Source organism: Canis lupus, chromosome 12, assembly GCF_011100685.1.
Source record: "Canis lupus familiaris isolate Mischka breed German Shepherd chromosome 12, alternate assembly UU_Cfam_GSD_1.0, whole genome shotgun sequence".
In the NCBI taxonomy this organism is placed as follows: domain Eukaryota; kingdom Metazoa; phylum Chordata; class Mammalia; order Carnivora; family Canidae; genus Canis; species Canis lupus.
The window spans coordinates 68,558,133-68,570,177 of record NC_049233.1 but is presented as its reverse complement, the minus strand read 5'-3'; the positions used below and the strand labels follow the sequence as shown (position 1 = coordinate 68,570,177).

The following is a 12,045-nucleotide window of genomic DNA, read 5'->3' as shown; positions in this document are numbered from 1 at the left end:
GGAAGCCCTTTCCCATCCATTGCATGTTCAGCCTACCTCCATCAACCCGACAGGGTATTACAGTCCAAAGTACGATCATTTAACCAACTTAACCTTGTATTTCTGAATTCTCCTTATTTGTCACAAATAGCAATAGATTAAAAAATTCAGGATCAGCCACTACTGTAAGTCACTGAGAGCAGAGTTGGTCTTGATGCAGAAAGAAAGAGTGAAAGACAAACATACTAGGCTAGAGAATCTTCACTCATTTGACTGCTGTTTGTTGAGCACTTGTGCATGCCAAGCACTAGCATTAGAACTATGATAAAAGTGGACAGGGCACTGCTTTCCCGGAACCCACAGTCCACTGGGCAATGAGAGAAGTGGACAGACCATGTTTTAATATGGCACAATAGGTGGAAAATCAAGATGCCATGGGAGCACTTAGAAAGAGCATCACCCCAGCCTTGGAAGGAGGGTATGGGACCAGAGAAGGCTTCGTGGAGGAAGCAGTGTCTTACCTGGAACATGAAGGATATGTTGCACATCAGGAAAGAATGTTCGAGTCCAGGGAACATTGAACCTTTAAGGAACTGAGAAGCTTGCATGTTTGTATAGTAGAGTGTGAGACAGGGAAAGTGAGAAGTAAAAAGGAAACAGCTAAGGTTGCTTCTCAGAATTGTGGCTCGAGCAAGTCAGTCATTGATGGTGGTGGCATTTCAAAGATGAGCATAGAAGTAGGTTTGGAGGAGGGTGGTGTGACAATGACCTGAGTTTTTAATCTACCACTCACTCTAGAACGTGGGATTGATTTTTTTAAATATTTTTGAAAGATGTCAAAAGCTAATGGAAATTTGGAAAGTTAATTAGCAGCTTTAAATGATTTTGTTACTGTAGGCTATCATGACATCTGGCAAATATGGTCGGACCTCTTAGTTTCTTCTGCCTATTTTATTTTATTTTATTTTATTTATTATATTTTTTTTTTAGAGGAGGGAAGAGGCAAAGGGAGAGGGAAAGAGAGAGAATCTTGAACAGAGTCCACGCCCAGCCCAGAACCCTATGTGGAACTGGATCTCACGACCCTGAGATCATGACCTGAGCCAAAGTCAAGAGTCAGACACTTAACCGACTTGAGTCACCCAGGCCCTCCTAATTTTATTTTTTCATCCAGCAGCTGTTTCTTAATATTGATACTTATCACCATCTTACTGCTTAAAATCTACCAGGAATGTGCCTGAAGAATGGGTAGCCATGAAAAAAAAGAAGTATGGCGAGCTGTTTAGAGGCTGTATTCCGGCTTTTCCAACATTCTTCCACCTTCTTCCTTAGATTTTTTGTTGTTGCCATAATGGAGATTTTTATTCTAATATTGCATAGACTTTCTAGAGCATACATTATTCTTTTAGATGACTAAATAAAAGCATAATATGTAGTATTGGACTCTCTTTAAGCAGGGTGTGATGTTAGAGGATTTTAAGGGGTGCAGGCCTCATCCGAGGCAATTGCTGCCTGGTAACCATACCCTGTGTGGTTCCCGACACCTAGAGCAGATGGGGAACAAATGCGATTGTCAAGTTAAAGGCCATGAGATTGCTTCTAACCATCAACCTAAGCCACTGCTTTCCCTCATGTCCCTTTCAGGCCTGAATAGCCAGGCGTGAGCCTGACAAATGATTCCTCTTTAATCCAGCAACCCAGCAACTGAGGAGCATCCAAGTTCACATGCTTCCTTTTTGTGTTCAACAGGAATTTAGATAATGGGCTGTGTGCAATGTAAGGATAAAGAAGCAACAAAACTGACAGAGGAGAGGGATGGCAGCCTGAACCAGAGCTCCGGGTACCGCTATGGCACAGACCCCACTCCTCAGCACTACCCCAGCTTCGGCGTGACCTCCATCCCAAACTACAACAACTTCCACGCGGCCGGAGGCCAAGGACTCACTGTCTTTGGGGGTGTGAACTCTTCATCTCATACCGGGACCTTGCGTACCAGGGGAGGAACGGGTAAGCATTAAGCCATTCTTAATTCTTTTGTCAATTGAACATTTGTGTTCCAGGCAGCTCCCTTTGACAAAGGATTTAACATTCGGTTTTTCATCAGTCCCCATCTATCCAAGGCAGATGAAGGGCTATTAAAAAAAAAAAAAAAAAAAAAAAAAACAAAACCAGAGCTTGATGGACAAATGAAAATGCTATCTATAGTGGTACAGGGGGACCTCAGGTTGCTGCTCTGTGAGGATGCTGCATGGGTTGAGAGGTACAGCTTCTGCTAAGGTAGTCTAGGCCAGTCAGTGGTCTCAACCGTGACTGGCAGACTCAACCGTGGCTGGCTGAGTAACAGCTTTTTTGGAATACTGATTCCCATCCCAGATCTTTTGCATCAGAAGCTTTCAGGACTGGATCTGAGAATGTATGTTTTGAGTTCTCCAGATATCAGTGCACTTCCTCCCACCCCTCAGTTAAGAGCCACTTTGTGGGCGGGGGGGGGTGGGGGCAGCACCTCCTCCCTCATCTTCCACCTGGCACCTCTCTCATCTTCCACTGGCACCTCCCAGCCAGTGCAGACATTGGGTAGCATTAGTTTTTGGCCATTCATCTTCGTTAATTCTGTTTCTGATCTTCCCATCATCTTCCATATGACTGAGTTTATCAGCCCTCAAGTATATCATGTATTCTTGTATTTTAAAATCGAATCTCATGTATCCTTAAGGGATCCTTCTCAGCTTTGGTTTTGTTTTGCTTTTTAAGTTTCCTTCTCTTTCCCACCACAAGGCTCTGTTTTACTGCCATGTACATTTGCTGACTTAGCTAATACTTCATAAAATATCTGGCATACATTCTCAGACATATGTTTTGCAAAATATTTGTAAGTTATCTCATGCATCCTTAGCCTTCCAAATCTTCTTCCCAGCATGTGAATCATGGTAACTAGATATTTGACATTATTTGTTCCATACTGTTTTGTTTATTAGAAAAGTTTAAAGAAATGTACATCAGCCAATTATGCTCTTGGCTCATCATGTCTTATATAAGAACCCACTGTGCCTTTTTACCTGGGGAGTTGGCCCTATTGAGGCATTAACAGGTTTGGTTGATTGTTGCCCTTACCCCCACCTCTGCCTACGATAAAGCAGCATAGTTATATCCAAGGCGCCTGATCCAGAGTTTTGGGCATTTTATCATTATATTGTAGTGGTTCCAACTTTCTCTTTAAAGTCAGCCTCACATGAGCAAGTGGATGTTAGTACACTCACCTATCCTTCCTACCTTCCTGGAATGGAGGGAGGAAGGGAGGAGGCATTTTATGGAAGTCTGTCTCTGAGGATACAAGAGGGGGATAAAAAAGAGCCAAAAATGCACCAGCACACACTTCTGTGCCTGCTGAGTTCTTTGCCAACCAGACTGAATTCTGCTGACGCAGACATCGACCTTGTTTGTTCATTCATTCATGAATGCTGGATATGAATCCCTGTGTCTGCAGGTGTCATTCATAAGGTCACTAGAAAGGGCTACTCACCTTGAACATGGGAGTCTATACTGTAGTTAGGGACAATCTTAGTATGAGGCTGCCTGGTCCCTTTTAAGATTTGGAAGTTAAAACATAGTACTCCCAAATGTTGGCACACTCTTCAGGCCTTGTATTATTTGGCTTTGCTGTGTGTGCATGTGTGTCTCTCCGCCACTGCTTTTAGTGCTTTAAGGCCAAGAACAGTGCCTGTGTGCCCCTGTGACCTCCTTTGACTCTCCCCTCCATCCTTAGAAGATTAAAAACCCCAGTAAGAACTTGCCAGCTGATGCAGGGGAGATAGTGGGAGATTGGAAGTATCCGCCCTCATGTGCCTTGTCTTCCTCACGGTGGAGCTAGGGCTTGTTTTTAAATTATGTAACAAAAGGAATCTGTTAATAGAGTGTTCAGTGAGAACAGACATGATCTTATAGGCTTCCACTTCTTTGTTTTAAGCCAGTCTCTTTTTCAGGCTTTCAAAGAAATTTAAAGTTGCCAAATGAGCCCTGCTGCTTTGCATGGTCAGACCTTCTGGGTGCCAGGTCTCCTATAGGAAGCCCCATTTGGGATGGGGTAGAAAAACAAGCCCCAGCTCCTTCTCTGGTTTTTGAATAGTCCCAAAGGCACATGTGCTCCCTCGGAACTACCAACGTGGCAAAATGGCAGCCTGGTAAAGAGTGAAATCCATGTTGTGCGTTCTTTAGGCCACATCAGGCACTGTGAAATGTGTGGAGATCCAAATGAGGAGCCAGAGAGCCGAGAAATGGAATGTACTCATTAACAATTGCTGCATAACATACCGCAAACTCAGCAGCTTTAAAACAATACATATTTATGATCTCACAGTTCCTGTGGGTCAGAAATCCAGGAATAACTTAACTAGATCCCCCTTTTCAGAACTTCTCACCGGCTGCAATCAAGGTGTATTGGCTGGGCCATAGTCACCTCACAGTCCAACTGAGAAAGATCTGTTGCCAAGCTCATGTGGTGCTGGCAGGACTCAGTTCCTCGTTGGCTCTCAGCCAGAGGCCACCCTCAGCTCTTTGTCATGTGTGCCTTTCCAACATGGCAGTTTACTTCATCAAAGTGTTTAAGCCAAAAGTGGCAATACAGAGAGTCTGCTGGGAAGATAGAAATCACAATCTTTTGGAGCCTAATCACTCATGGGACGTCCCATCACCTTTGCCATGTCCTATTGGTTAGAAGCAAGTCACTAGGTTTGCCCACACTCCAGGGAAGGGAATAACACAAGAGCATGAATACCAGGAGGTTGGAGTCCTTGAGGACTATCTTAGAAGTCTGCCTACTGTATGAAGGAGGTCCTAGGCCACATGGGATGCTGGAGATTTGTCATAGTTGACACCAGACCTGCGCAAAGCAGGAGGGGCCTCTGTGGGGAGCCCCTCAGATAAGAAGACATAGAGTGGGTATGAGGAGGAATAAGTGCAAATCAATGCAAGGATAGGCAAATTTATGATAGGAGAGAGGGAGTCCCAGAGCAACTGCAGATGCCAAGAGCAAGACATCGTCTAATTGGGGTGAACTTAATGGAGTAGGTCTTCTCAGTCCCAGGCTGCAGAAGGAGTTTCCTGTTACATTCTACATTACTGTCAGGTCATGGGAAGAAGTGCTCTGTTTTACCCTGGACTAACGTGGGCTCCTGAGAGGAGGAGAATTTGTGTCAGATAAAAGATGTCTTTAATTGCTGCAGACCTCCGCAGATCTGAGCGGTAACACTGCTGCTGCCCCCTTGGCTGTGGACATGATGTTAATGCCCATCTCTTCCCGAGGACTCATTCAGAGGTGCACAGAGAAGTGCACCTCCAGCTCTAGGTTTTGGTCGGGTCAAATAATGCTTCCCCTACAAAGACCGAGGCAGAAATTCCGCCCTGCAACTCTGCTATCACACATTAATCACATCACCGCACTGTGTTATCAGTGCTGATTAGATGTAGTTTTTGAGAATGAGATTTGAGTGAAGATTTAATTTCTTGGAATGAATTTCCCCTTGAGTAATAATCTCTCCCCTTTTGATTTTGTTTTCTCAGGAGTGACCCTGTTTGTAGCCCTTTATGATTATGAAGCACGGACAGAAGATGACCTGAGTTTTCACAAAGGAGAGAAATTCCAAATACTGAACAGCTCGTAAGTTCGGAGAGGGAAATGGGGGGGGGGGGGGGGCGGGGGGAGTATGTTCAGATTGGGAAAGAATACTTGTGTTACCAGTCTGTGTCTTTTTAGTATCTGAAATGCTAAAGGAACACCTGCTAACCTCATTAATGAGTAGATACTGAACTTATGAAGAATTGATGAATCAGTGCAGTATTATGGTGTCCAAGGAGCTTTTTGGAGGACACCATAAAGTAGCAGAGTTGATAGTTTTGATTCAAAGGTTGGAAAAATTCCCATACCGCCCCCTGCAGATCTGCATTTTCAGATAATTGGCACAAAGCTTGGCTACCCACATTACCCTCTCTCTCTCTGCCTAGAGATTTTTTTTGTTTTTGTTTTTGTTTTTTGCCTTTCACAAGTTGCACTAGCTGAGCCCTCACTTAGAGCTGGTAACAAGTACCTTCTGTTTTCAAAACTGTTAAATATTCCAATTGGTGAAGCCTGTGGAGGCGTTTCCCCATAGTGAAAATTTGCGAGTGACTGAAATCTTTGTGAGATGGAAGGAGAAGTGACTTCGCCCACTTGTGTATGACTACAATGTGTGCATTTTAGACGTGACCAGTAGGAACAACAGTTACACAGGCATTGGGGAAATTTCAAGGGTAAGAATCACTCAGTTTTCACTCACTACATTTAATATCTCCATTAAGATGAGTATATATAGGGATCCCTGGGTAGCTCAGTGGTTTAGCACCTGCCTTCAGCCCACGGCGTGATCCTGGAGACCCAGGATCGAGTCCCACATTGGGCTCCCTGCATGGAGCCTGCTTCTCCCTCTGCCTATGTCTCTCTCTCTCTCTCTCTCTCTCTCTGTCTCTCATGAAAAAATAAATAATTTTTTTTAAAAAGAGTAAATATAGGTATATATGGCATCACATATAGGGAAACAGATTTCCCTTAGTTTTTAAATATTGCCCCTATTAGGTTAAGGCAGTGTGGCTGCCTGAAAACTTCAGGCTTCAAAGAAAATAGTGGTGGGGGCACCTGGCTGGCTCAGTCAGTAGAGCATGCAACTCTTGATCTTGAAGTCGTGAGTCCAAGCCCAACATTGAGGATAGGGTTTACTTAAAACACACACGCACACGCACACACGCACACACGCACGCACACAAAGGGCTCCTGGGGGTTCAGTCATTTACGCTTTGGACTCTTGATTTCAGCTCAGGTCACGATCTCATGGTTGTGAGATCGAGCCCCAACATGGAGCCCTTAAGAGTCTCTCTCTACTTCTCCCTCTACCCTCCCCCCAGTAGAAAAAAAAAAGGAAAATGATGATGTCCATCAGCAACTCAGGCCTCCTCCCCATTCCTCAAGTTTTCCTTGTGAGCACTTCCCAGTGACCTGGGAGGAATGCCACTCCAAGGCTGAAGGCCTGCCAGGAAGTGTTTCTGTGCCGCCAGATCCAATTGCTCCCTACTCCATTCCCTGAGCAAACTGTAATGGCAGAAGGACCAGTCAAAGCCCGGCTCTTCAGCTTTGCTGAGAGCTCCAGGGAGAAGAGAGGGGAGCAAGAGGAGGGAGAGGCGCCCCAGGGCATCCCTGTCCTAGGAAAGAGACATAGGGAACTCCTTTGTCATAGGGAGCTCCATCAGGCCTGAAAACTGCCTCCTTGGGAAGCCCCATCCTTCCTTCCCTGGGATGCCCCCAACACTCAGAATACACCGCCTTTCAAGGACAAGAGCTAGATTCCCCCCAGAAGAGACTAGTGACTCCACTGGACCTCAGAAAGCAGTGTCTACATAGGAGCCACCAGGTTGTTGGGACTATTTTTAATTAGTATTATTGTCATCATTAATGGGTGTGGTTGGGTTTTTTTTTAACTAATTAAATACAGAAAACGACATATCAGAAGTGTGCGTGGTGGTCATGCAACAATGTGAATGTGCTTAGTGCTATCCAACTTCACACTTAAGAATGGTTGAGATGGTAAATTTTGCTGTGCATATTTTACCACAATGTTTTAAAAGTGTGCACTTTGCTGTATTTGCACAAACTGAACATGCCTGTGCAACCAGCACTGAGAGCCAGAAGAACATTACCTGCTCCCTACAAGCCCCCTTATAGCCACAGAGATTTAAAAAAAAAAAAAATAGCAAACAGCTGCCATTAATTGAAGGCTCCTATCACCAGCCATGTACAAGTTGCAAATGTTCCCATTTATTCTTCATGGCAGTTGTCTGAGATGCGCCTCGGTGTCATCGTTTGACATATGAGGGGCCAGAGGCTCAAGTTAAGGAGCTTCCCAGGTGCACAGAGGAGCCGAGGGTGGGGTGTGGGGATGGCATCCTGAGGACCATGTCAGGTTTAGTCTTAGAAGGGCCCAGAGGACCACCCCCCACCCCAGAAGGGACTGAACCTTTCAAGATACATGAAAGTTTGGAAGGTTGGCGGGGAAGAGGGGAATTTGGCTTTGATCTCTTCTGATCTGTGATTCCTTATTGTTAGTTTGATTCTCAGATGAATGCTTCTCCTTAGAGTCTACTTACTTTGAAATTCCAAAATACCCTCCACTTCCCCTCCCCATCCTGTGTAATATTCTCTCAGTCCCGAAGTTGGTTGGAACTTTTAACCAACTTCCGAAAGGTAAGAACTGAGAAGCGGTAGGGAGTACCACACAGCTGTTGTTCTGCGGGTTTTGTCCACACTGCCAGGGTATCTACACATTGGATCACAGGCTACTTGGAAAGCCAGTCCTCGCCAAGGTCAAACTGGTGACTTCTTCCTTCGTTCATCTGGATAGGATATACAGTGGCATTCAATTGAAATTTTGGAGAAACAGTCCAGGAGGATCCAGTCTATCTCAGACTGTATTTGAGGATTTGCATGCATGGCCTTTAGTGTTTACAGACTTCCAGCCTCGGGCCCGCTTCTCTTAGAAGAAAATATTGCAAAGGTTTTGTTTTTTTTCACCCTTAATGTTCTTCCTTCTTGCCAGTGGAATTCCTCATCCTACATGCCATTTAAATGCCCTTTTTCAAGGTTGTCGGGGGAAAAAAATAAGATTTTTACAACAAATACAGTATCTTGAAGTAAAGGGTAATGACGGGGAAGAGGAAATTGTGAAGGACAAACCAAGCAGTAATTGGGAACCAGATGGCAGAAGGAGCCCCCTCCCCCAGCCTCTCCCAGCCCCCGGCTCCCCCGCTGGCGGGGAGGGGGACGGTGCTCTGTTCTCTCCTCCAAGGGAGTGTGCCCTCCCACCCCATACCCTGTCAGGAGGCAGAAATGGGAGGTGGCAGGGCTGGCCTTTGTGTTCTCAAGGGCAGCAGGAAGCATGTGGTACCCCTGTGTGCCATGGGCCCAGAGCCAGTGACACCACCGCCCCACATGGGGTAAGGGTTCTTCCCCGACCTACTACAAGTGCTCAGTGCAGTATATTTGGACATTATTAAACTTGAGCCCATTTAGCAAACTATTTAAATTCATCTTATTTTATTCCCTATTTTCACATTTCATGACTAGTGATTTACCACCTAAAACTAGTGACTCTTTAAAATATAATACAGGGACGCCTGGTTGGGTCAGAGGTTGAGCATCTGCCTTCGGCTCAGGGCATGATCCTGGAGTTCTGGGATCGAGTCCCCATTGGGTTCCCTGCAGGGAGCCTGCTTCTCCCTCTGCCTGTGTCTCTGCCTCTCTCTCTGGGTCTCTCATGAATGAATGAGTGAATGAATGAATGAATGAATAAATAAATAAATAAATAAATAAAAAAAATCAATAAAATACAATATACATGTTGCACAGAGTGGAATAGTGCCTAGGGTACTGACTCCCTGCAAAGTTCTTTTCATCTTGATAAGGAGAAATTCTGGTTTACAGTCCCCTCCAAGCACACAATAGAATTGTTACGGATACTCTGACAGTAAGATGACAGTAACCAAATTTGAAAATAATATAGCATTTATAATAAAAATGCTCCACAGCTCAACAGACCAGACCAACTTCTTTTTGCAAACACCACTTCCGGCTGCATCAGGGCCCTAGGCTCCTGGGGCCAACAAACTTTATGAGCAAATTGGGGGACTGAAAACAGGCTCTCTTAATAAGTCTTTAAATCAGAGGACGAAAAATAAATAAATCAGAGGACGAGGGGAAGCTGCTATAAAAACTTAAAAGTCATTCTAAACCAGAGCCTTAAATCACATATTTCAATCAAAACAAGATAACAGTTAAAGAAAAACCTCACCAACTCTAAATTCATGAAATAATCTGAACTGTAAGAACAGGTGGTTTTTTTTTTAAGTGCAGTTTTGAAAACGTTCATTACAATAATTCAAGAAGTAGAAAGTACCATAGTCCAGATTCTGTTTTCCTGAATCAAGGTGAATGATTTATAAAAAGTATCATTTATCTGTGGGTGAATTGGCCTCTAATGTATTAAAAAGAGGATTTATTCATTTGCTCAAAGGTTTTGGGGGTTTTTTTGTTTTGTTTTGCTTTTGTTTATTTATTTTATTTATTTATTTATTTTATTTATTTTTAATATTTCGAGTCTACCAGCCTTTCTGGGCACAACCTGTGAGGCTTACTATATAATACATTGTTGCCTTGTCACCTTATATCTCCTTTGATGGAAAAAGTGACCCTAGATGGCCTCAAAAAATAAAAAGAATTTTATCTTTCTCATGAGTAACTGAAAACCCTTGTGAGATTAATGGAGTCACTTAAAAGAAAAATCATGAATTCCTGATACATGACTTTAAGATGAGCTGATAGTTGGATTCTAATCTGTGCTAAACTATCTAGGTGCCAACACCAAAATGAGACATCAATGCTGGGTTTGAAATGGGAAATTATAGTTGACCCTCGAACAATGGGGGAGGGCTAGGGACACCAGCTCCCGCCACTCACCACATGCTGTCAAAAAACTGCATCTAACCTTGACGCCCCCAAAAACTTAACTTCTAATCTTCTAGTACTGACTGGAAGCCTTACCAATAACAGGTAAGGACTATTAACAGTCCGTTAACATACATTTTCTATGTTATCTGTATTATATGCAATGTTCTTAAGAATAAAATGAGAGTAAAGGAAATGTTATTAAGAAAATCCTAAGAAGAGAGTACATTTACTGGTTTTATTGGAAAAGATCTGCATGCAGGAGGACCTGTGTAGTTCAACCTATGTGGTTCAAGGGTCGACCTTACTTTTTTCTTTTTTTTTAAGATTTATTTATTTATTCATGAGAGACACAGAGAGAGAGGCAGAGACACAGGCAGAGGGAGAAGCAGGCTCTCTGCGGGGAGCCCGACGTGGGACTCGATCCCGGATCCTGGGATCATGACCTGAGCCAATGGCAGGCACCCAACTGCTGAGCCACCCAGGCGTCCCAAGAGTCGACCTTACTTGATTAATCCCAGATCATCTGAATCAGACTTGGGCTTGTCCCTGCCCCAAAAAATGTATTGGCTTCCTGCCTCAGATGACATTTCCATGTTCCCCAACCCTGATATTAGACTTTCTTCCTCTTCATTTAAGTCGATTAGAACTCACTTGATGAAGGTTGCACTAAAAGATAAGCTTCTGCTGAAAGCTCTTGATTTTTTGCTATTCTGGAGCATTTCCTGGGTGTGGGGTTTGGGAAGTAGAGTAAGGGAGAGAGAAAGAAGAGGGTGGAGAGGTGGTGGGTATTGTTATTCTTTTTAATAATGAAATGTCTCCATCTAGTGGAATTTCGGAGCAGTAAACATGTCACCATTTTAAAGCCTCCAAAACCATTTCTTAGCATGTGTCCCAAAGGAAAAAAAAAAAAAAAAACAACTTCCACATGTGTTCCTAGGTGATGTACTGAACAAGGGCGCGTATTTCTTTTGGAGGACGCAGAGATAAACCAATACAAACTGTTCAAACATGAACCAGTTTGAATTTCGTGATGTGAGCCCCAAAAGGCAGAGGAATGCAATAGGGGAACAGCATGGAGTAGATTTCATATGATCAGTAAAGACGCAGCTCTTCGGTCGGGTGTGGGTCCACAGGTGTTCATATGCACACATATCCTTTGGTACATACCAGTCATTTCATAAGACAGATCTGGACGTAAACTAAATTTAAGATTGATTAACAAAGGGCTTCCTAGGTGTGAGAAGTTATCTCCCCGTTTTGGTGGATGTATCTGTTTAAATTTGTTAAACAGGCTCAAAAAGGGAAAGACCGAAAAGTGAATTAAAACGTAAGCTTTTAGGGGCACCTGGGTAGCACAGTAGGTTAAGCGTCTGACTCTTGGTTTCAGCTCAGGTCATGTGACCTCAGGGTCGTGGGATGGAGCCTTGTATCTCAGAGCCTGCTTCAGATTTGCTCTCTCCTTCCCCCTCTGCCTCTCCCCTCTTAAAATAAATAAGTTAATTAAAAAACTAACAACCAGGGGATCCCTGGGTGGCTCAGCGGTT

The 12,045-nt window shown here is 43.9% G+C and overlaps 1 protein-coding gene across 3 annotated transcripts in view; it reads left to right on the top strand.

Annotated features, from left to right (window-relative positions):
• The window catches only part of FYN (FYN proto-oncogene, Src family tyrosine kinase), a 211,762-nt gene that overhangs the window by 152,228 nt on the left and 47,489 nt on the right, over window positions 1–12,045 (top strand). For all 3 annotated transcript variants that reach the window (XM_038554982.1, XM_038554980.1, XM_038554981.1), the window contains 2 exons: window positions 1,729–1,986; window positions 5,536–5,632. In XM_038554982.1, the coding sequence (XP_038410910.1) occupies window positions 1,740–1,986; window positions 5,536–5,632 (344 nt within the window). In that variant the 5' untranslated portion in view covers window positions 1,729–1,739. The remainder of the gene's footprint in view (window positions 1–1,728; window positions 1,987–5,535; window positions 5,633–12,045) is intronic.